The 22,944-nt window shown below is 40.6% G+C and overlaps 1 protein-coding gene across 4 annotated transcripts in view; it reads left to right on the forward strand.

The window, feature by feature from the left end:
* rock1 (Rho-associated, coiled-coil containing protein kinase 1) overlaps positions 1 to 22,944 on the forward strand; it is a 47,627-nt gene that overhangs the window by 17,795 nt on the left and 6,888 nt on the right. For 3 of the 4 annotated variants that reach the window (XM_061694667.1, XM_061694668.1, XM_061694669.1), the window contains exons 2-27: positions 3,027 to 3,108; positions 5,329 to 5,429; positions 6,365 to 6,502; positions 6,581 to 6,756; positions 7,489 to 7,573; positions 7,667 to 7,811; positions 7,902 to 8,040; positions 8,555 to 8,646; positions 9,636 to 9,795; positions 9,893 to 9,968; positions 10,067 to 10,155; positions 10,931 to 10,979; positions 11,062 to 11,197; positions 11,297 to 11,388; positions 12,221 to 12,467; positions 12,550 to 12,656; positions 13,453 to 13,603; positions 15,071 to 15,231; positions 15,317 to 15,501; positions 16,174 to 16,243; positions 16,321 to 16,424; positions 16,516 to 16,681; positions 16,754 to 16,847; positions 18,670 to 18,758; positions 20,018 to 20,209; positions 20,294 to 20,459. In XM_061694667.1, the coding sequence (XP_061550651.1) occupies positions 3,027 to 3,108; positions 5,329 to 5,429; positions 6,365 to 6,502; positions 6,581 to 6,756; positions 7,489 to 7,573; positions 7,667 to 7,811; positions 7,902 to 8,040; positions 8,555 to 8,646; positions 9,636 to 9,795; positions 9,893 to 9,968; positions 10,067 to 10,155; positions 10,931 to 10,979; positions 11,062 to 11,197; positions 11,297 to 11,388; positions 12,221 to 12,467; positions 12,550 to 12,656; positions 13,453 to 13,603; positions 15,071 to 15,231; positions 15,317 to 15,501; positions 16,174 to 16,243; positions 16,321 to 16,424; positions 16,516 to 16,681; positions 16,754 to 16,847; positions 18,670 to 18,758; positions 20,018 to 20,209; positions 20,294 to 20,459 (3,292 nt within the window). Of the gene's footprint in view, positions 1 to 3,026; positions 3,109 to 5,328; positions 5,430 to 6,364; positions 6,503 to 6,580; positions 6,757 to 7,488; positions 7,574 to 7,666; positions 7,812 to 7,901; positions 8,041 to 8,554; positions 8,647 to 9,635; positions 9,796 to 9,892; positions 9,969 to 10,066; positions 10,156 to 10,930; positions 10,980 to 11,061; positions 11,198 to 11,296; positions 11,389 to 12,220; positions 12,468 to 12,549; positions 12,657 to 13,452; positions 13,604 to 15,070; positions 15,232 to 15,316; positions 15,502 to 16,173; positions 16,244 to 16,320; positions 16,425 to 16,515; positions 16,682 to 16,753; positions 16,848 to 18,669; positions 18,759 to 20,017; positions 20,210 to 20,293; positions 20,460 to 21,727; positions 22,935 to 22,944 lie in introns of those variants that run through there. The other variant, XM_061694670.1, reaches the window with a different exon arrangement.

Consider the following 22,944-nt stretch of genomic DNA (forward strand, 5'->3'; position numbering starts at 1 on the left):
TAAAATGTTTTGCCTCAATGTATGAATCCTCACTCTCTGGCAGCTGACCTTTTGACATCAAGCCCTTTTTGCACAGTAGTAGAAGTCAATATTAAAGCAAGACGAATTACTGCGCCCTTCATTGGGGAAATATATACTCATCAATCAACTAGAAAGAACGGATACATTGTGAGGAATTGATTGTAGATTAACTGCGTTTTAACTGAGGCAAAATGGAATCAGCAAAGTTGCAGTTGAGTCACTCTCAACCAGTTTGCAGTCTTAGGAAGAACAACCTAATCAGCAGTGGGAAATTGAGCTACATATGGGACATCTGTTTCTTAGTACGACATTGGCATGGACATACATATTCAGAACATTTAGTCTGGATCCCGCTATCCCTTAAGAAGTAATATTTGAGTAAGTATTTGATTAATTAGTTAATTCACCCCATAGTTGGTTAAGAATACTGACCATGCCTGTAAAAGATGACATTTTCTTCCTTTATTCCTTGCCAGAAGGGGGGGGGGGGGGGGGGGGGGGGGGGGGGGGGGAGATGGATAAGTCAACCCAGCCATTTTCCCCCATAACATTGGTGGGAACAAGTCTGTGCAATTTTGCAATGCCAGGCCAGTGGTGTGAAGTTTACCACACTATACTAATTCACACTAATTCTGGTGCTAAATCGTCATCTAATAATTTGCTGTGTTATTGTTTAAAGGCGTGCACGCAGTTGGGGCAATAAAAAGGCAGGCATTTTGTCTGTATGAACGAAAAAAAAAAAATGTTGTACTGTCCAACTCCAAACATGAGTATTTTGACTCCAAAATAGAATGGAATAAGATAGGAGGAGTCTTTATTACTCCTGCAATGGGACATTCATGAAATGGTAATATAATGTTATTAATTTAAAAAGAAACACATCTATGTACATATTTATGACAGGAAATGAGACTGAGCAGAAAGAGAGCAGCAGTGTGTGTGACAACTGTACATGAAAAATAAATACTATATTGGTAGAAGTGAATGTGGGCAGCACCAAAATTGGTCGGTAGCATTGTATGTAGCAAAAAAAATAGTGTGTTTGAGAATGAAATAAACAGCATTGGAGTGTCAACTATACATTTACTATACAATGCATACCATGCAGGCTTGCATGAACTGGTCCGTGGCGGAGAAAAAGGTTAGGGACGAACGACTGTTGTGTTTTCATGGATACGATGCTTTATGCAGTTTTATGTACAGTGGGTACGGAAAGTATTCAGACCACCTTAAATTTTTCACTCTTTTTTTATATTGCAGCCTTTTGCTAAAGTCATTTAAGTTCATTTTTTCCCACATGAATGTACACACAACACCCCATATTGACAGAAAAAGGGGGACTTGTTGAAATCTTTGCAGGTTTATTAAAGAAAAAGTGAAATATCACACAGCCATAAGTATTAACACACTTTGCTCAGTATTAAGTAGAAGCACCATTTTGAGCTAATACAGCCATGAGTCTTTTTGGGAATGATGCAAAAAGTTTTTCACAACTGGATTTGGGGATCATTTGCCATTCCTCCTTCCAGATCCTCTCCAGTTCTGTCAGGTTGGATGGTGAACGTTGGTGAGCAGCCATTTTCAGGTCTTTCCAGAGATGCTCAATTGGGTTTAAGTCAGGGCTCTGTCTCGGCCATTCAAAAACAGTCACAGAGTTGTTCTGAAGCCACTCCTTTGGTATTTTAGCTGTGTGCTGAGGGTCATTATCTTTTTTGAAGGTGAACCTTCGGCCCAGTCTGAGGTTCTGAGCACTGGAAAAGGTTTTCGTCCAGGATATCCCTGTACTTGGCCGCATTTATCTTTTCTTCGATTGCAACCAGTCTACCGGTCCCTGCAGCTGAAAAACACCCACAGCGTGATGCTGCCACCACCATGCTTCACTGTTAGGACTGTATTGGACAGGTGATGAACAGTGCGTGGTTTTCTCCACACTTGCCACTTAGAATTAAGGCCAGCAATTTCTATCTTGGTCTCATTAGACCAGAGAATCTTATTTCTCACCATCTTGGAGTCCTAGTCCTTCAGGTGTTTTTTAAATGTATTTATTTAATTATTATTATTTTTTGCAAACTCCATGCGGGCATTCATGTGTCTTGTACTGAGGAGAGGCTTCCGTCGGGCCACTCTGGCATAAAGCACTGACTGGTGGAGGGCTGCAGTGATGGTTGACTTTCTAGAACTTTCTGCCATCTCCCGACTGCATCTCTGGAGCTCAGCCACAGTGATCTTTGGGTTCTTCTTTACCTCTCTTCTCTCCCAATTGCTCAGTTTGGCCAGACGGCCAGCTCTAGGAAGGGTTCTGGTCGTCCCAAATGTCTTCCATTTCAGGATTATGGAGGCCACTGTGCCCATAGAAACCTTATCTGCGGCAGAATATTTTTTTTTGTAACCTTGGCCAGATCTCTGCCTTGGCACAATTCTGTCTCTGAGCTCTTCAGGCAGTTCCTTTGACCTCATGATTCTCATTTGCTCTGACATGCGCTGTGAGCTGTAAGGTCTTACATTGACAGGGGTGTGGCTTTCCTAATCAAGTCCAATCAGTATAATCAAACACAGCTGGACTCCAATGAAGGTGTAGAACCATTTTAAAGATGATCAGAAGACATGGTCAGCACCCGAGTTAAATATGAGTGTCACAGCAAAGGGTCTGAATACTTATGGCTATGTGATATTTCAGTTTTTTTTCTTATTTAATAAATCAGCAAACATTTCAACAATTACGTTTCTCCCCCCCCCCCCCCCCCCCCCCCTGTCAATATGGGGTGTTGTGTGTACATTGAGGGAAAAAAATGAACTTAAATGATTTTAACAAATGCCTGCAATATAACAAAGAATGAAAAATTTAAGGGGGTCTGAAAACTTTCCATACCCACTGGAAGAGATAATTTCATGTCACCAACCAGGGTTGTCTATGTTTGGCAGACAAATAACACGTTTAAGAAAGCTCTTAATTTTACGCTTTTGACCTCTTTCCCGTCCTGTAACTGTCCTCTACTCCTTCACAGGACGGCCTGGATGCACTGGTGTACGACCTGGACTTTCCTGCCCTGAGGAAAAACAAGAGCATTGACAACTTCTTGAATAGATGTGAGTCCATTGACACTTTACAGGCCCCGCCTTTACATGTATGATGCATTTCAGCCTCAGAAAAAAAGGCTGTTTTGGGGTCACCGTCTCTATGCAAGCCTGGGCACAATAGGTGTCTGCTGCTTAGTGTCTCCAACAAAGGGGCTTTCATAAATGGCTGGTGACCCACATGATGCCTATCTCAGTGGCTTATTTATTTTAGTGCAATCATTACACTGGGAACCCTAATAATATAACTATTTTTGTATTAAATTACCAAGCTTGGGTAAAATACTCAATTCTTGGCATCTTGTCACAATATATATTTTTTTTTTACTGGGGTGGTGAATGGGCAAATGTTATTTGGGATTCAATTTCATATTTTCTCTATTTCCTAATAGAGGCACCTTTTTTTTTTTAAAGTGTATTTTTACAGCAAACAGTACTGTATACTTTGGAAGACGGACGAATCATGGTGCACCTGAATGAGGGGGAAAATTATGAGGGGAGCAATTTGCAATATTACAAGAAAAATAGTAATTTTATGAAAATGGTCGTGTTTTGGGCAAAAAAAGGTTTTTAATTACTAGACTTCACGTAATTTTTTTGGGAGAAAAAAGGTCGTCAGTTCCAGGCGTGTCAAACTAGTTTTTGTCACGGGCCACGTAGTTACAGTGAGCTGTACACAAGGAGCCGTTATGTCTGTGAAACCATAAATGTTTGATTGACTCATCATATTATTACATGCACGCAACAAATTGATACTTGTTTCGTCAGGTATTGCTCAAGTTCCAAGTTAGTTTGTTAAAAAAATATTTTGCAATAGCTCAACATTTATTACAATACATTATTACAAGACAATGTTTTAAAATGTGGAAGTTGAATTGAAGTTTTTTTCAGATGGAGTTGGAGTACTACTTACTAATTGAACTTTTTTTGAACATGTCATAAGTTTCATTAAAATATAAAACTTTAAAAAATTCAAATTAAATTAAAATGTTTTACCTTGAAGTATTGCCACTCAGCTGACATGGCTCCTACTCCCCCTGCCCAGATCATATATGTGTTGCTTCTTTTGTGCGTAGAATGCTAATACATTCATGGAGCTGTTCAAGTACATTCCGAAGCTATAGGTGGCACTATAACCCATAACCATAGAGCCTTTCTAGCCTATCGGTAGTATTTGTGGAAAATCCAGCATAAAAACTTCACCATGTATGCCTAAAAAAATACAGGAAAAAACACTCATAGTTGCTCCATTGTGAACGCCATTACATGGCCTCTCTGTGGCCTTTAAGCATTTGATTAGGCTGAGAGCAATTGGATCTTTCCTATTTGATTTTCAACCCAAGTTTCTCCGAACCCTTAGGCAAGACCTGCCATTAGTCATCTCTTCAATTCTTTTTGCACCAGCACCGTTTTGTATGCAGCGGAGTGTAGTGTTAGTGTAGCCACATTATTGACGGATATGGACTAATGGACTGGTGTGTCTTGTGTTGCCTTGGGGGCTGTCTTCTATTAATTCCCCTCCCGTTCTTTCCACACTGATCACATTAACTTGATTGCTCTATTCTGTAAAGTTAAATGTATTTCCTGTCACACATTCTGAACATAATTCCTGCGACACCTCCTGGGATTTCATCAATGGTGGGAAATGAGTCATTCAAAATATTTTTATGCAATAGTCCAGACTTTTATGTGTGTGTAATTTAGATAGGTTGCCATGCCAACTCCCATTAATATCAGACCGAAAAGCGGTTATTCTTTGGTAGTGGAGAACACGCAGATCGACAAGTGGGCTAAATTTGAGCATTTCCCCACCTTTCAAATCAAAGTCAACAAAGTTCTGATTCTCGGATGTCTATAAAAAAGATTATCGTGAACGCTCTTCCTGTGGCTCTCAAAACAGTCGCGCCGATGACTGTAAATGTGTAATATTTACGATGGCAAATGGTCAACAGAGTTGGGCCAAGCCACGGACTCCTTGATTGTGACGTGAAACGGAACGTTAGCCAATTGGGAAAATCGCTGAAGCTCACACTGTTGCTCGAAACAAATTTCCATTAACCGCAATAGAAATTGCGAGGAGAAGAGTTTACAACCTCAATGTAGTTACCAGAAAAGCTAACAGTTAGCTGCCTCTCACAGGTCAGCCATTGTACTATTACAGACATTGTACAGATACACGTAGTGAAAGTATTATTCTATTCTATTCTTGTTTTGTTTTTTTCCCCCCCACAGATAAAGATACCATTAGTAAAATTCGTGACCTGCGGATGAAAGCGGAAGACTATGAAGTGGTCAAAGTCATTGGGAGAGGTGCATTCGGGGAGGTTCAGCTGGTAAGTCTACACTCTTGTTCTACAGGGTGGAACCTCAAAGAATCTGCATGCTACATTTTGGGACTCAGCCGAAATTTTCTGGACATTTTTAGGGCGAAAACCTCAAAACTATAATGCCACTGCTAAAAGGCATCAGTGAGAGCAAATGTATGATGTTAACGAGCAAATGGAACCTTTGCGACAAAGGAAAGAGTCTGGCTGCTCATATTGTATAATATGAGCAAGACAATTGATCAAATATCGATTCCATACACAAAGTACAAATCGGAATTTCTGTACGCTTAACCTTAATTGTAAAGTTGTTGAATTAATGGAAATTTGGGAAATTAGAGTGTGAGAAAAAAGGTAAATTATAGAATAAAAGTGAATTTAGAAAATATCCACCATTTAATTTTTTTTCTCATGGAAAATCGGAAATTCTTTAAAAAGTGGGATTTCTTTCCTATGTAGAACATTTTGAAGTTACATGTATTTCAATCGAATGAGAAATTGAGAATTTGTGATAAATTATATTTATCCATTATTTTGAAATGTTCTTATGGAAAATGTGGAATTACTTTAAAAATTAGGATCTGTTTTCATTTTTGCAGTGCTTCAAATTGGTTGAAAAATTATGAATTCGAGGTGAATTTTTAAAATGTCTCCATTTGATTTTTTTTTTCTCTTATTGTAAATGTGGAGTTATGGGGAAAGTGGAAATTAGTGGAATGTGATGATCTTAATTAGCCGAAGGTTTGAATTGGTTAAAAATGTGAAAGTTTAGTACTAATAATAATAAAATGGAATTTTGGTGCCCAGTAAAACAAATTTTTTTAAAACTCTTCTGACGCTTCGTGTTCGATTTTGGAGGTTCCACTGAAGGATAATGTGACATTGTGCCAATGTGTCCGTTTTTTTTAAGTGATTTCAAACATCACCCCTTCTATCTACACCAGGTGAGGCACAAAGCCACGTGCAAAGTCTACGCCATGAAGCTGCTGAGCAAGTTTGAGATGATCAAAAGGTCGGACTCTGCTTTCTTTTGGGAGGAGAGGGACATCATGGCTTTTGCCAACAGCTCCTGGGTGGTGCAGGTAGGTCCCAACTGCCAAATATCAACTATTTATGGCTAAAATAAGTCTTCTCTCATATGTCTTTCTTCCACCCCACAGCTTTTCTTTGCATTCCAAGATGACCGCTACCTCTACATGGTGATGGAATACATGCCCGGCGGTGACTTGGTCAACTTGATGAGCAATTACGACGTTCCGGAGAAGTGGGCTCGCTTTTACACAGCTGAAGTGGTGCTGGCGCTGGATGGTATCCACGCCATGGGCTTCATTCACAGGTATCGATATCTCTTCATCTTCATTTTCCATCAACAATAAAAGCTGCTCTAGCTACTCAAATAGTTGCCGTAGACACCTCCCATTAAAGAATCGGTAGTAACCGTAATTATCTCATTTCATGGATTCTATCGTTCATACAAGAGTTAACTTATAAGCCTATTTGAACTCCTGTTACCCAAAACGGCAGCCGCTACCAAGACGCGTATGAATACAAGTTGGAGTGTCTTAGCTCTTGTTGTAAATTAGTATTAATGACGATCTTCCGTTATCTTGGCACAGCGTATGTACCAACATTTTACGTTTATGTAAACTCTGACTTGTGATCGCTTTACAGTCTTGTGCACGTCCATGTTTGTGACAGGGAGCTACTCCTCTCATTTAGTCCAGTCTGCCTAGGTTCTTGCCATTTTTCAGCATCTGTCCATAAAAAGCCTTTTTGTTTTTATTAAATTCGAATAACAAACAACAACAAATAAAGACCACATATAACCAGACCTCAACCATCTACAGTTGAGTTAAAAAAGGGTCATTCAAATGTTATGCTTTTCAAAAAATGTGTACAGTCATCCCTTGCTATTTGTGGGGGATATGTATCAATACCGACCGAGAATACCCCCAAATACCCTTGTGACTCACATGGTGGGCAACCGCTCCAGAGACCTTAACTATATGTTTACCCAAAATCCCATTTTCCATAATGTAGACCCTTTAAATACACTTTTGCTTTGCAGGGATGTGAAGCCTGACAACATGTTGCTGGACAAAGCGGGCCACTTAAAGCTGGCAGATTTTGGAACCTGCATGAAAATGAACAAGGTATTAAATTCAGTGTCCTTCTGAATCTGAAATAATAATTGATTTAGGCAAAAAAAAAAAAAGTTGTTAAAAATGTGCCGCTTACTCTTTTAGGATGGTATGGTACGATGCGACACAGCGGTGGGAACGCCAGACTACATTTCGCCCGAGGTACTGAAATCCCAAGGAGGAGATGGCTATTATGGCCGGGAGTGCGACTGGTGGTCGGTTGGAGTGTTTCTGTACGAAATGCTAGTTGGTGGGTTACTGTGATCTATACCATAATGTCGCTTAGTAATATGAATGCACTGTTTATCGTAAATGACCAATTTACTTCATTTTTTTTCAGGTGACACGCCGTTTTATGCAGACTCATTGGTCGGCACCTACAGCAAAATCATGAACCACAAGAACGCACTTACCTTCCCCGACGACAACGACATCTCCAATGACGCCAAGAACCTCATCTGTGCCTTCCTGACTGACAGGTACCACTGCGGTGCACCCAAGAACAGGGCGCTCAGGAATGCTTTAGGCTGGATTTACATTTCTGAGACTGTGTATTTCCATGTTCATTTCAAGTGACACATATCCGATTTTGCTGTTTACGTTCACGGAATGCATTAAACAACAAGCCCAAGCAGACGCCCAAAATTGCAAGCCTTAACACTGAGCACTGACAACATGGATGAAAGCAATAATACATAAATAATAAAAATATTAAACATTACATCACGTTTAGTTGGCTGACTTTTCCCTCAAATTTATTTAAATGAGGATTGTAATCTCACGTCTTGCATGCTGTCGAAATATTTTTGTTTATTTAGTGATGGGGACCCTTTTTGACGTTTGGTTATCTGATTTTATGCATTTGTTGCTTATTCACAATGTCATGATGTTTACCAATTGGGTCACTGAAAGGGGAAAAAAATCTGAATTGTATGACTTGAACCATACTGTGTAAATCTAGCCTTTGTCTTGTCTTCCCCCTCCCAACAACAGGGAGGTCCGCCTAGGCCGGAATGGTGTGGATGAGATCAAGAGGCACCCTTTCTTCAAGAATGATCAGTGGACGTGGGAGAACATCAGAGACAGTAAGCACCATCATTACCATGTAACATACGGTAGGTCCTAAGACTGGTCATTGACAGTGTCGAGGCCAACAAAGGGCAGACACAACATTAATGCTTGGGGCACTGACACCAGAGCAGGAGGAGATTAGGACCGCGGCAAATCCCGCAGCTGTAGGCTGCTCTGAACCGGGTTTATATTTAATTCTTGACTCAGCTAATGTCAGCACTTTGCTGCAGCGTTTCCGAAAGGCTGACCGGCTCCACTAGCTGGCGGCTTTGCTTCGTTTCAGAGAGGATTTTTCAAAATTTGTGACCCAGGTCAAAACATGCAGCGTACATAATTAAAACGAAACAATTGTTGTGTTTGAGCTTTTGGTGTATAACATTATCCCAAAAATCACGCATCTTGATTTGAAGGTCACTGTTCAGTTCACATTGGTTACAGTAAGCAAACAAAATTAAAAACTTAAAAGTGCTGTGGAACAGATTCTTTTTAAAATAAAATGAAACTGCAAACAAAACATTCTCCAATAAATTAAAGATTCTCAAAAGAATCAAAAGAAAGAATTGGAATATATAACTTCTTAAATCTTTTCTTTATAGGGAAGTACAACATCCTACAATTGTTTTGATTTTAAGAAATTAATGGTGCAGACAAATGCAACAGTAACAGTTAAAACTATTATGTTATAAAAACACTGGCATGGCATTTGTTATTACTTTGGTTCCACGTCAAGAGCCTGGGAGAGGCTGTTTAATTGCTGCTGTAAGGTGCCATGACTTCTGCTGGCCAGAAGCTTAGCTGCACTGTATTTCTTTTAATTTACTAAGTAGATGTGTGACCAGAGAACGAGGTAGTTAGACTTCATGTTCAAATATATCCCATTTGGGAACTCTGTACGCCTCTCTACCATACCAAATGATCTGTGAACATTTTCTGGTACCCTACTGAGCCTATTTTAGAAAAAAAGCAACAACAACAAAAAGTCCTGAATCTTCTGTCTCTTCAGCGGCTGCCCCAGTGGTGCCCGAGCTGAGCAGTGATGTTGACACCAGTAACTTTGATGACATTGAAGAGGACCGTGGTGAGGAAGAAACTTTTCCAATACCAAAGGCCTTCGTGGGCAACCAGCTGCCTTTCGTGGGCTTCACTTATTACAGCAATCAGCAGTAAGTCTCCCAGACGCTCCCTGCTTTACATGAGTTAAAAAGAACAAAAACCCAGAACAAGCACTAGCACCTTCTGCAATGTGTTTTTGCTTTGCAGTCCTTTGCGCAGCTCCACTTCTGCCTCGAAGACAAGCGACAAACGTAGCAGCTCGACAAAGGAGGACAAAAGTCATGTGAGTTGCGCATGTACGCTTGTGAGTTGCGCATATATGCTTGTGACTTCTTATGTACTCCAAGTAAAACATTCTATGACGTGTATTTATCCGTTTAGTTGGAGAACCTGCAGAAAAGAGTCTACCAGCTGGAGGAGCAGCTCCACAGCGAGATGCAGTTGAAGGATGAGTTGGAGCAGAAATGCAGGTAAATCATAATGTTTCTCGTCTAGGTTTCACAAGTACATTTGTACCTTGACTTACGAGTGCCCCAAGTTATATGTTTTTTGAATTACAAGCCGTCACTTGGTTTATTGATATAATATTTGATTCATAATGTTACGACCAAGCTTCAGATATGCGCCGCTCGATTGAAGTGGAGGGAAAAAAAACAGGAGAGCCTCCCTCACTGATGCACTTTCAGCCATTTATTAAATGGGACAAATAGTCAAACACACGAATGCAAAATGAAGGCACTCGAAAGGAGCATAAAACAAATGCTCACACTGAACTAACCGCATGGTTAACGGCCAACCCGACTGACTCCAGCTCCTGGCATCACTCCCTAGGCCACGCCCATTAAAGACGTCAACATGTCATAATATATAATATGTAATAATATATAATTGTACTTGTGTTTTAGTAGTAGTCTGATGGAAAATAAACATTTTTGATTGAATTTTGTTGTTCACCCGTGATTATAGTTAGGATAAGCGGTATAGAAAATGGATACAATCCATTTTCTGTCAAAAAGTACCTAGGATTGCTAAATTTAGTTTTTTTGGTATTCAAAATAAAACCTTTTGCATTGTTTTTGGAGCATGTATGCAATGTTTCTTGTTTACATTTCTTTAACGAGGTGATAATTTTGGTCATGATAAATATAATGATATTTTTATGCTGTTTCATCTCAAGTGATATATTTTAATAAAAGTAAATTTTTCTGATGGATTTGATGATGAATTTTGCTCTCCCTCCCTTAGGACCTCAAACACCAAAATTGAAAAGATCATAAAAGAGCTGGACGAGGAGGTTAAATCCTGCTATTTTGTCTCTTCACATGCATTTCATCAACAAGACCTGTGCGTCGTAACCACGCGTTTGGTCTCTGCAGGCCAACTTGAGGAAGAGCGTAGAGGCGAGCATGTCCCTGCTGGAAAAGGACAAGATCATGCTACAGCACAGATTTACTGAATACCAAAGAAAAGCTGACCAAGAGGCTGAGAAGCGACGCAATTTGGAGAATGAGGGTGAGGACCCCACCCCCCCCAAAAAAAAGTAGTGCTGTGGAGCGGTGGTTCTGTTGGTAAAATCTTGGGATTTCCCATGACGTATCGTATTCCTTGTAGTTTCGACTCTGAAGGAGCAACTTGAAGAGATGAGGAAGATCAGCCAGAACTCGCAGGCCTCGAATGACAAGATTGCCCAGCTGCAGAGTCAGGTAACGCACCATCAATGTCCTGCATCCTTCAGTGAACATACCATATTTCCTCAAAAAATAGTCCCTACTTCAATAGATGATTTAAAAAACCTGTTTCAAAAGTTACGGTTATACCTCAGTTCATAGATAGACCGCTATCGTTGAGACATGAACATTTGCACCGATCTGAACTCTATTGCTAGCCAAAACAGCTACCCCGAAGTAGGTAAAGTCTCTCAGTCAGATGAAATAAAGGATGGCGTTTCAGCACATTACAGTATAAGTGAGCTTGTTGTGCAGTAACACTATCATTCATGTAAGGATGTGAAAGGGTTAACTTCCGAGCACGTTACCAAGACACGTAAGAATTAAAGTTCTTACCTCAGATTGTAAACGGGTTCTGTGCACAGTATTAAAGATATTTTTTACAATACTGTACGTAGAGACAGCGTCTTTAAAGACGAGTAGTGATGCGGTAGACTCAGGACATATAATCGCTCCACAATGTTGTGTGCATCCATGTTTATGTTTTGGGGACTGAGCGACTTATTTGTTCCCACCGATCTGCCTCGTTTGTTGTCGCTTTGCTGCATTTCCCCATATTAAAATCCAGTTTAACTAGAAAAATTGTAATATACCAGTAGTGTTTAATATACAAAAATGTTTGTAAAAATAATAGCTTCCTTCCATCTGCAGTTGTGTAACTACACAGTTGTGTACACTTGGCACTATTCGCGGAAATAAAGTAAATGTGTGTGCTCAAGCGATTTAAAAAAAAAAAAAAAAAATAATAATAATAATAAAACAAAAAAAAAAAAAAACTATCAAATTTTGTTGTTCGCTGTGGTCCTAGCTGGAGGAGGCCAACGACCTCCTGCGTGCTGAGTCGGACACGGCGGCGAGGCTGCGGAAGAACCACACAGAGGTGGCCAAGTCCATGAGCCAGCTGGAGAGCTTGAACCGCGAGCTGCAAGAGCGGAGCCGCGCCGCCGACGGCGAAAAGGCCCAGCTGGAGAAGGAACTCCTGCTGCTCCAGAGCACCTTGGACTCGGAAAGGAGGAACTACAGCCAAGATTCGGAGGAAATCCGTGAGCTGCAAGGTGAGCCGATGAAGCTGCCAATTCTTACTACGCACATGCTTCCAAACTCACAGTAACTTGTCTTGTTTTATTTCCCTCGTAGCGAGGTTGTTGGGGCTGCAGGAGGACAACAAAAACTTGAAGCTCAGCGTCTCCAAAGTGGAGAGTGAACGCAAACAGGCCCAGGAGAGAAGCAATAACTTGGAAAAGGTACACTAGCACAATATGCTGTAGCCTTTTTTTTTTTTTTTTTTAACAAAAAAAGGGGGCTAGTACGGCAAATAGGAAACAAAATAAGTCCTGTAGCTCCCCAGAACATATACATGGACATACATTAGCACAATGTGGAGCGATTCTGTGAGGCTAAACATCATTAAAAATGCTGTCTACACAGAACATCTTTAATACTGTACAGGGGATCTGTTTTGCCAAATGCCCAGACTCCACACTTTAATTCAGCTCCGTAGATGATGCTGATTCGGTTAGCAATGTGTGAACAGTAGTGCCTGTGAGCTGAAACGACTACAGTTACTGTCTGTTTCTTTGTTTCTCCTGAAGGGAAAAGTGCGGTGTCTATTTAAGGGAGAGGTTTATTTGTATTACGTGAGTAATTGGGGCCATTATTACACAACATTGTGGATTGATCAAATATATGGGAGCGTTAATCATCAAAGAGGTCCCCGTCTCCACCTGACATAAGATCATCTTTAATACTGTGCAGGGAACTCGTTCACAACATGCGCAAGAGTCCACACATTAATTTATATGACTGTTTACGTCCCTCTCAGTAGGTGCTGTTTTGGCTAGCGACCAAGTTCATAATGAGCTCAGGTGTTAACATATTAAATGTGTGTGAACAATAGCATCTATGAACAGAGATTGTATTGTATGTATTTGTCTTAAGTGTATTGGGACACTTAGCCATTTGCAGTAGCTAAAAATGGAAGGAATTATGGTGATTTTGTAGTTCCTCGAGTTGATTGTCACGTGTCCTTGACCCACACAGGATAAAAACAACCTGGAGATAGACCTGAACTACAAACTGAAGACCCTGCAGCAGCGACTGGAGCAGGAGCAGACTGAGCACCGGGTGACGCGGGCACAACTGACTGACAAATACGAGTCCATAGAGGAGGCCAAATCAGCCGCTATGAACGGTATGTTGCAGCCTCCTGTTCTCATTATCAGGTTACACACGTACTGATTTTTAACATCTTAACCGGTTTTTAAAATATGACAGACCCACACAGGACGAGGAAAAAATCGAAACGTGTGCTTACGAAGTAGCGATTGTTTTTGTTTGTTATATTAGTATAGAAATTTGTAAGTTTCTTACATGTAATTCAATGCCATTGTGTGATACTGTAGCTTAGAGAGGTCCAGGTATTTTTTTGTCCACTTGAGGTCACCATCCATACACGCTACACGAGCAAATGCCTATTAAAGGTGGGTGTGCTCTGCTTGAGTGATGTGAGCATCAGCCCATGTGGACATGGTGTGAACAGGCAATTTCCTGCCTAATGAATTGGCGCTATTCCTCACTGATGGTCCTGGCAATGTAGTCAGCGAAAAGCATTATGGGAACCCTGAATTCATTGCAGTGATGTTTTTAACTAAAGTACTGTAGTTGTAGAAAATCAAGTTAAACGTTGCTCTTTACTTGCATTATTTCCTGTCAATATTGTTATGAGTGTGTGCATTAGCTATGCGTTGGGCTAAGGTTAGTATTTGTGAATTCATTTAAAAAAAAAAAAAAAACTCTTTGACTGTTGCTTGTGTTTTAAACAGTGGCGATCCAGTCATGTTCTTTTGTTTCCTCAAGCAGTTTGGTGACTTACGAAATGTATGAGTTGAGATGACTCTGTAGGGTTTCTTATTCTGCTATGAATAAGAGCCCAATTAAACTTATGAGTCACTACTGCCACATTAAAATCAAATAGTTAATAAAGCTGTTTCAGAGATATGCAGGTAAGTAACTGCAATACACTACAAAAAATAAATCCACAATGCACTGAATCCACAGCAAGTGAATCGCAATATAGCGATGGATGACTATTGTGTGGTGTAGACGAGATGACCAACAACTAAGGAGTGGAAGAAGAAATTAAAGCTAGGCTTAGTTAGCTTGTCTGGAATTATGGTTGAAAACTCTCCTCGTCATTTTTGTTGTGATAAATTACTTGTGAGACACGTTATACAATCACTTAACCCGTTGCTCCTGTAATTGTGTCCGTCAGCAGCACGCGATTCAGGTCGCTTTATAATTGGATATCATTCCGTTTCATGGTACAATAACAGAGTCTGTGCCTTGGCCCAACTCGGTGTTGACCACACACACAAGGATTTGTGTAAATATTACTGTCTTAACATTTACGATTGTCACTGCGACTGTTTTCAGTGCAGATTGGGGAGGAAAACTCACTCTTAACATCCCATACCTCAGGATAGATGCTCAGGATAATCTTTTAGAGACATCCAACATCATTTGTTAACTTTGATCGGAAGAGAGAGAGAGAAAAAAGTTCAAAATAGGCCCAAATATTGGTATGTGTTTACCCCACTATAGAGGATGTACTCTACCATCCGTCTGTTTTTGTAATCATGTAAATGTGCTTCCACCACAGCTGTTCAGGTGAAGATGTCGGAGGAGAACGGTGCGAGGATGCGAGCGGAAAGCCGAGTGGTGGAGGTTGAGAAGCAGTGCTCCATGCTAGAATTTGACCTCAAGCAGTCGGTGCAGAAGATGGAGCAGCTGATGAAGCAGAAGGAAAGGCTGGAGGATGACGTGAGTTGAATGCTTTCCGCACAGACACGTTTTCAATGAGTCACAACATCCTTTTTAAAAGTCACATACCTTCTTGGTGCTTCAGGTGAAAAATCTGAGGATACATGTGGAGCAGGAGTCGAGCAAACGCGTACTGGCACAGAACGAGCTGAAGAGCCGAATGCAGGAGGTGGATCGGCTCCGGTGTTCGGAGAAGCAACTCAAGCAGGAGATTAATACGGCGCTGGAGAGTAAACGCTCACTTGAGTTTCAACTGGCGCAGCTGACAAAGTGAGTCCTCCTGAAGCCACACTATAGCATAGAATGCCTTGGTGGAGGTAATAATGCGGCATTCATCTAGCTTGTTCACATTAGGATTGGCTGGACCCTCTTTTAGCTGATTTAGCGTGAAAGATGGGGATAGACCCTTGACTGGTCGCCAGCCATTTGCGGGGAACATATAGACAAACAAGCCTTTACACTCACATTCACACCTATGAACAATTCAGAGTCATCGCTGAATTGTTTGTTTTGGTGTTTGGAATGTGTGGGGAAGCTGGAGAAAGCCAACGCAAGCACGAGGAGAACTCCACTTTGGAGGGCCAGAGCAGAGATGCCAATCCTAGAATTGTGATGCTAACGACATGTCAACTGTGGTGCCACAATGGACTATGTTGTAGTTTATTTGCTATTCCTATTTTCTCATATTGGTGCCCTTGCTGTAATGCTCGTTGCAGGTCAAGCTGCTATTTCCAAATAAGTGCTATTATTCCGGTTTATAGTGCAGCAACTGCGCCAAAGCTGATCTGCGACAGTGTTTACTGGGATTAGACGTTAATCTGAGTGCCATTTATTCAATGCTAATCCCTTAGCTGCCTGTGATGACAGCCATATTTTGCTTCTTTGCTCTTCTTCCGATGGGGGACAAGTGGGTAAAAATGATTTGTTTGATGTGTTTACCAGGCAATACAGAGGCAATGAAGGACAGATGAGGGAACTTCAGGACCAGCTCGAGGCTGAACAGTATTTTTCTGTGAATATCATATCCCTCTGACCTCCTGGCACTGGAGACAGTATGCAGACTAAACTTATTTTTGTCTTTCCCGCCAGACGCTTTACAAAACTCAGGTCAAAGAGCTCAAAGAGGAAATAGAAGAAAGGAACAGGCAGGTACAAGAAGCTCATAAAAAGGTGCAGGAGCTGTGTAGTGAAAGGTAAGAGCGCGTCGCCATACCCTGTCGTCACTACCTCTGTCGTGCGTAAATACCTCATAATAACATTTAATTGCTTCTTTCCCACACAAAGGGAGTCCCTGTCTGCCCAGCTGGATCTGACTGTGACAAAGGCGGAGTCGGAGCAGCTGGCGCGGGCGCTGCAGGAGGAGCAGTACTTTGAGCTCAGCCAAGAACACAAGAAGACTGTTACCAGGCACAAGCAGGAGCTCGTGGATAAGGAGGCCACTATTGCACAAGTAATCAAAACCAAATATTATTTTACATTGTCTTTTGCAGGAAATGTTATTTATAATTTCATTTCTCTGCAGCTTGAGGAGTCCTATAAAACTCTGACCAAAGATGTGGAGAGTCTCGCCAAAGAGAAGGCAGAGTTGAGCGAGAGGATTCGCACTCAGGAGGAAGGTACTTTTATTCTATTTTTTAAACTGCATGTCCTTAAGTCTTAAAGAAGATATGTTATAATTTTTTGCACAATTTGAAACAGTTCCAATGTGTCTTAAATAAATCTCTCTGACATTATTCAGTCAAAATTCACAACAGATAATGAACTACAGTACACTTACCATCCACTTGTAACACTCTGGTTCAAATCACACCGTTTTGGGCGGAAGTTCTGTGCCAACTTGGTGACTTTTGAAACATCCCTAAGTAGTGATGCACCGACTATTCAAGCCACCGAAAATCTTCGGCCGGAATTTGCTCAAAAGTGCATTTTCGGTTTTCATACGAAACAAAAAGGTGGAGAAATAATATAATGATCCAAGCGAAAACTGCGGCCAGCGTGCACTTCTCTGGATCAAGCTCGGAGGGTCCACCATTGAGGTGGTGTGCTCCGTGGGCATCTCAGTCTTGCTATTAGTGGCTACGACGGTCTTTCCATGTTCTGACCAATAATCATGTGAGTTGCTGAACCAAACGTGGCGTTCAATAGAACCATGCCAAGTTTGGTTTGCCACACACAGCACATTAGCAGCCGCACGCCACAGATGCTAATATTTGTAACCTACTGCTGCAGCTGTGGGAGAGCGCTAGGAAAAAAAGTGTTCCCCCGGAAGAATCGACGGGAGACAGCCCAAGCCTCAACGGATGACATGGTTGACAAGAAAGGATCGTAAAGTTTGGCAGCGTGGATTTCATTTGGTTTGATAAAGTTTAACAAGAAACAGTAGAAACAAATTGTGGTTTTCGTGAGGTCAGTACACAGTTATAGCCATAAATGCAATTTTTCTAATAATTGACATAATAATTTATTCCGCAGTTTCGGTTTTTGGCCTTCGAGTCCTCACTCTCGGTTTTCGGTTTTGGCCTAGGATTTTCATTTCGGTGCATCATTACCCTCAAGTGACTTTCTCTTTTTTTCTTAAGCGATTAACAACAATTCTAGTGCCTTTTTGTGGTGTTATTGGAGACTTCTGGAATCTCTGAGCTCCAAAGCAGGCCTCTCATGTCCAGACCTCAAATGAATGGCGCATGTGCAAAACCACCGCTGGCTACTTTAACCATGTACATTTATTTATATTGTTGTTTAATTTCACACTTCGTGTGGGTAGACACTCCGGCGACTCAACTCTTTATCCCAGCAATTAAAAAGTAAATTTTCTATATGTCCCCGTTAAATTAGAGTTTTCAAATGTAAGGCTTTAATTTTCCTTAATTATATTTAATCCTTCAATCCACTCTTTAAAATCACACATTGTTGTACAACTGTACACATCCATTTGACAAGAACAAACAATGACTCAATTTTTAATTTTAGTGTAGATAATCTTTAGTTTCATAGCTGTTTTATATAAAATATCAAAACCATGAACAGTATATTTTTACTGCACTTGTAGTGGCATCATATAGAAAATGAAAGGCTTAAATTTTAAACAAAGTGTCCTTTTTAAAGTAATTTGGTTTAAACCTGCAGATAACCTGTTAGTAGGCTTGTAACTACATACCTTGGTTTTAAGGTCACGTTTTGGTTCACGTTTGGTACAGTAAGGGAACAAAATGCAAAACATAAAAGTGCTTATCTTTTGTGTTAACAGGAACTGATTTTATGACATTTAATATTAAACTGCAAATTGCTAACAATAAATTCTCCAAGAAATGAGAGACAAGTTCAACTGTAACCATTTGAACAGTATTAATTTATTATGCTATAAAACACGAATGGCGCGAATGTTCTATACTGACAAATTCCAAATATGTATACACGTACCACCTTCTTTACTTTCAGAGTATGCTGCTCAGAAGGAAGAGATTACAAATTCAATCAAGGCCAACTATGAGAAGGTCCTCAACACAGAGCGCACGCTAAAGACCCAGGTAAGCATGCATCTTTTTTATGTGGGGTACACACATACTGATTTTTAACATATTAATTTTTTTTTTTATGCAAACACTCAACGCAACCTGTTGCTCCCCTATTTGTGATTCTGTAGATTCAGGTCGATCCTAAAGTGGGGCAGCTGAATTCAGTATTGACCTCACACACAAAGATTTGTGATCATACATTTTGAATAGGTTTTACATTTACAGTTGTTGTACCGGACGGTTTTCTGAAAAGATCGGGGAGGAAAAAAGTCACTCTTAACACACCACACACCACAGGATGATCACTCAGGATAATTTCAGGGGCGTCCGAATTGGGACTTTGATCGGGTGGGGACAATGCTCAAATTCGGCCCAGTTGTCAGTGTGTGTGTGTGTATATACCCCCGATTACCACAATTTGTCGTGTGTAATACGCACCCCCAATGTTGACCAAAATTCTGGAAAACCCTTCTACCTATGTATAATGCATTTTTACAATGCATGATTTTGCTTCTACACATATGATCAAAACATTAAGTATTATCTGTATTTTGTTAAAAAAAAAAAATTCAAAAAAAAAAAAAAAATTCAAGGAATTATTCTGAAGTTAAGCACTTGAGCACGTAATCCTTTTTTTAATTTACATGCTCTTATTTTTAACAGCCTTGCTTTTATTTAGTAAATTAGAAAACACAGTTGTGCTCATATGCTTGATTACCCTGGCAGAATTTGTAAGATGGCTACAATTCTTAAAAGAAAACATGAAGGACCAGGCGAAACACTTTTAATTTTATTTTAATGGGATTCAAATTAAACGGTCAAGCATTTCAGAAAAACATTATCATTAAACAAAACAAAGAAATTAATGATGGTTGTTGTTCAGTCATGAGTCATAAAAAAACAAAAAACAATATTTTACAAATTCTGCCATTGTATGTAAACTTATGATCATAACTGTACATATAAGCAGTCATACGTACCCCTGTCATATTGGAATGAAAGTGTGGGGTACACCTTTTTTATAACCACTAGGTGGCGGTGGCATTTTGGAATGAAAGTGTACAGTTTTTCAATAACCACTAGATGGCGGCATAGATTTAAAAAATGCGAAGGTTTTTTCCATTTGCCCCTATACCCATGTATAATGCACCGTATTGACTTTTGACAATTTTTTAGGGGGAAGAATGCGCATTACACATGAGAAATTACGGTAATCCAAATGCAATCATTTGGGAATTCCCTACCTGTTTTCTGGCCTCATAATCCATCAGGCGGTAAACAAGCTGGCAGAGATCATGAACCGCAAGGACATGAAGCTGGACCAGAAGAAGAAGGGCAGCACGGCTGACCTACGCAAGAAGGAGAAGGAGAACCGCAAGCTGCAGCTGGAGCTCAACCAGGAGAAGGAGAAGTTCAACCACATGGCCATCAAGTATCAGAAGGAGCTGAGCGAGATGCAGGCAGTGAGTTCATGATTTGTTTGTATTATTGCTTTTAAGACAATAACAGAAGGTATTATAAAAGTCCTCCGTCACTCTCCCCCACAGCAACTGGCCGAGGAGTGCACGTATCGTAACGAGCTCCAGATGCAGCTGGACAGCAAGGAGAGCGACATCGAGCAGCTGCGCGAGAAGCTGAACGACCTGCAGCAGCGCATGGACAACTCCAGCATCACCAGCTTACTGACTGACGAGACGGACAGCAACATCGCCGGTAAGTACGCGCTCCGACAAGCCACCTGGAGTGTGCTACTGCTAACCACAAAAGTCGAGTAGCTCAAAACTGCGCTAGGTTTTTGACAGTGGTTCTTTGAATTTGACCTGGCTTTCTGTGGACATTACTCTTTCACAAGTGTATTAGTGATTGTAAATAAATGACGAAACAGTAAAGCCAGTGATAGAGCTAAAACAGGAACTTGTTGCCAAAAGCTGTACTCTTCAAAGTTTGGGTTCGCTTTGTTGGTTTTTGGTTTTACTATTACTTTAGCATAGGATTACCTATGCTAAATGTGTTAAAGCGTTGCTTAAAACAGTCCAGTATTTTCAGTTTTATGATGAATAAAATAATTTCAAAAATTAATTTGAAGTTACACGGTGAGCTAGCAACTAGCCTTTCTGCTTCACTGTTCTGAGGTTAAGGGTTTGAATCTTGGCTCTGGCCTTCCTATGTGGACTTTACATATTCTCCCTGTGCTTGAGTGGGTTTTCTCCGAGTGTTCCGGCATCCTCCCTTATGCCTAAAACAGGCACGACAGGTTAATTGAATGCTCTAAATTGTCCACAGGCGTGAATGTGAGTGTGAAATGGTTGTTTGTCCATATATATGTCTATATGATTGGCTGCTGACCAGTCCTGGGTGTATCCCGCCTCTCTCCAAAAGTCAGCTGGGATAGGCTCCAGCTCACCTGCAAACCCCTAATGAGAACTGGGGGCTATAGAAAATGGATGGATGGAATTTGAAATCTACAAATTTAGTCAAACTAAAACCACCTCACCTATTGAAGACGCCCAGTGGACATAATTCTCTGGTCATTTCTATGCTTGTCATTACCAGTTATGTGTTCAGCTACATGCTGTTTAAGTTAGCATCTGCTCATTTTTACTGAGCAGCCAAACACGATAAGACATCCCCCCCCGGTCCAAGGTTTTCATCACACTTTTCTTCTTTGCTATCACTTGTTACCCTTCTGTGATGGTATAAAAGTCTATAAGTTTATCTTCCTCATTGAGCTCTAGTCTCGCCATTTACTGAAATCACTCAAGTTCCACTATATATAAGGCATATTGTATGTAAAGATATATTCTTGTATTGAACAGTGGGTTTAGATTGGACAATAAAAAGTGACAGTTTCTGTACTTGCTACTTTCCAGTATGTTATTTTTTCCACCAGCATAATGAGCGTCGACAGATTCCGTGTCAGTTTTCCTTGAAATGATGCCTGTGGTTAAATCCATCTCTCTCCATTTCCCCTTCACGTCTAGTCCTCGCTCTTCCTCTCTTTGTAACTTCTATTCCTTTCCCTCTGTGAGTAACCGAGCGGACGAGCTCCCCCTTTTGCCTGGCCTGTACGTGCTGCAGCTGTTGTTCTGTTGTGGTGCTCTTTCGTTGGTTTCTTTTTTAGTGCTCTTTAGACACCTTTTAAGTGAATCCTGATGATAAGAGTGTGGAGAAAAAGTTTCTGAGTAGGCTAAAATAAGTGGGATGGTTCCTGTAAGTGATGATCACCCTGATTTTTAAATCGAGCCCCCTGGATCATAAGGCTTAATGTATATTAATTTTGTTTTTATTTTATTTTTTTATTTTTTTAAAAATCAAATTCACTATGTTCTTCAAACACTTAACACTTGATTTTCTGTTGGCATGCTCAAACAGAAATGCTGCTTGGACTGGAAGAGCTCCCTCACAAAAACACAATGCACCTCACATTTCAGCTGGATTTACACTGTAGGTCCAAGTGCCAAATTCCTATTTAATGTTGCCTGGATTCACTTCTTTTGACTGTCTATTTCCATGTACATTTCAAGTCACACACATCCGAACATCTTTATCAATTCGCATGTGCAGACACCCGAATTGCGCATAACTCCACAACATGGAAGTAAACAATACTTCATAAATATTAAATGTTCATGCATAGCGTTTAGTTGGCCTGGGCTCACTCTTTCCCCCACTGATTTAAACGAGGGTAACTTTCACATGTCTGCAATTATTTTGCTTCTTTAACGATGGACGCACCATATTTTATTTACCTTGCCATGATCCATATCCCAATTGTGTCACTTGAGAGCAAAACATCTAAATGATGTTACTTGAACCGTTCACTGTAAATCCAGCCATAGTCCTGTTGGTCTCCTCTTCCGCTCGCGCCGTTTCAACTGCATGCACCTCCACACCGTTAGGGTTTTTAATTCACAGCTTGAGTGATCAAGCCGGTAAAGGCAAATTGTGTACTAATGATGACAAAACCAGCCACTGTCGCATTTGTAATTTGACATGCTACATTTCTTAACGTGTCTATTGTCCTCTTGCATGGAGTCTCTTAACTCCTCACTAGTTGCTTCCTTAAGTGGTGAAAAGCTGGCACTTTATTAACTTTTTTTCATTTCTTCCACCCAAGTTGAGTTTTGCATGGCCTGCTTCAACATTGCCTGTTAATCCGCATGTTTTGGTGTGTAACTTTATCCCATCTCTGCTACTT

The sequence above is a fragment of the Phycodurus eques genome, chromosome 13 (assembly GCF_024500275.1).
Source record: "Phycodurus eques isolate BA_2022a chromosome 13, UOR_Pequ_1.1, whole genome shotgun sequence".
NCBI lineage: Eukaryota > Metazoa > Chordata > Actinopteri > Syngnathiformes > Syngnathidae > Phycodurus > Phycodurus eques.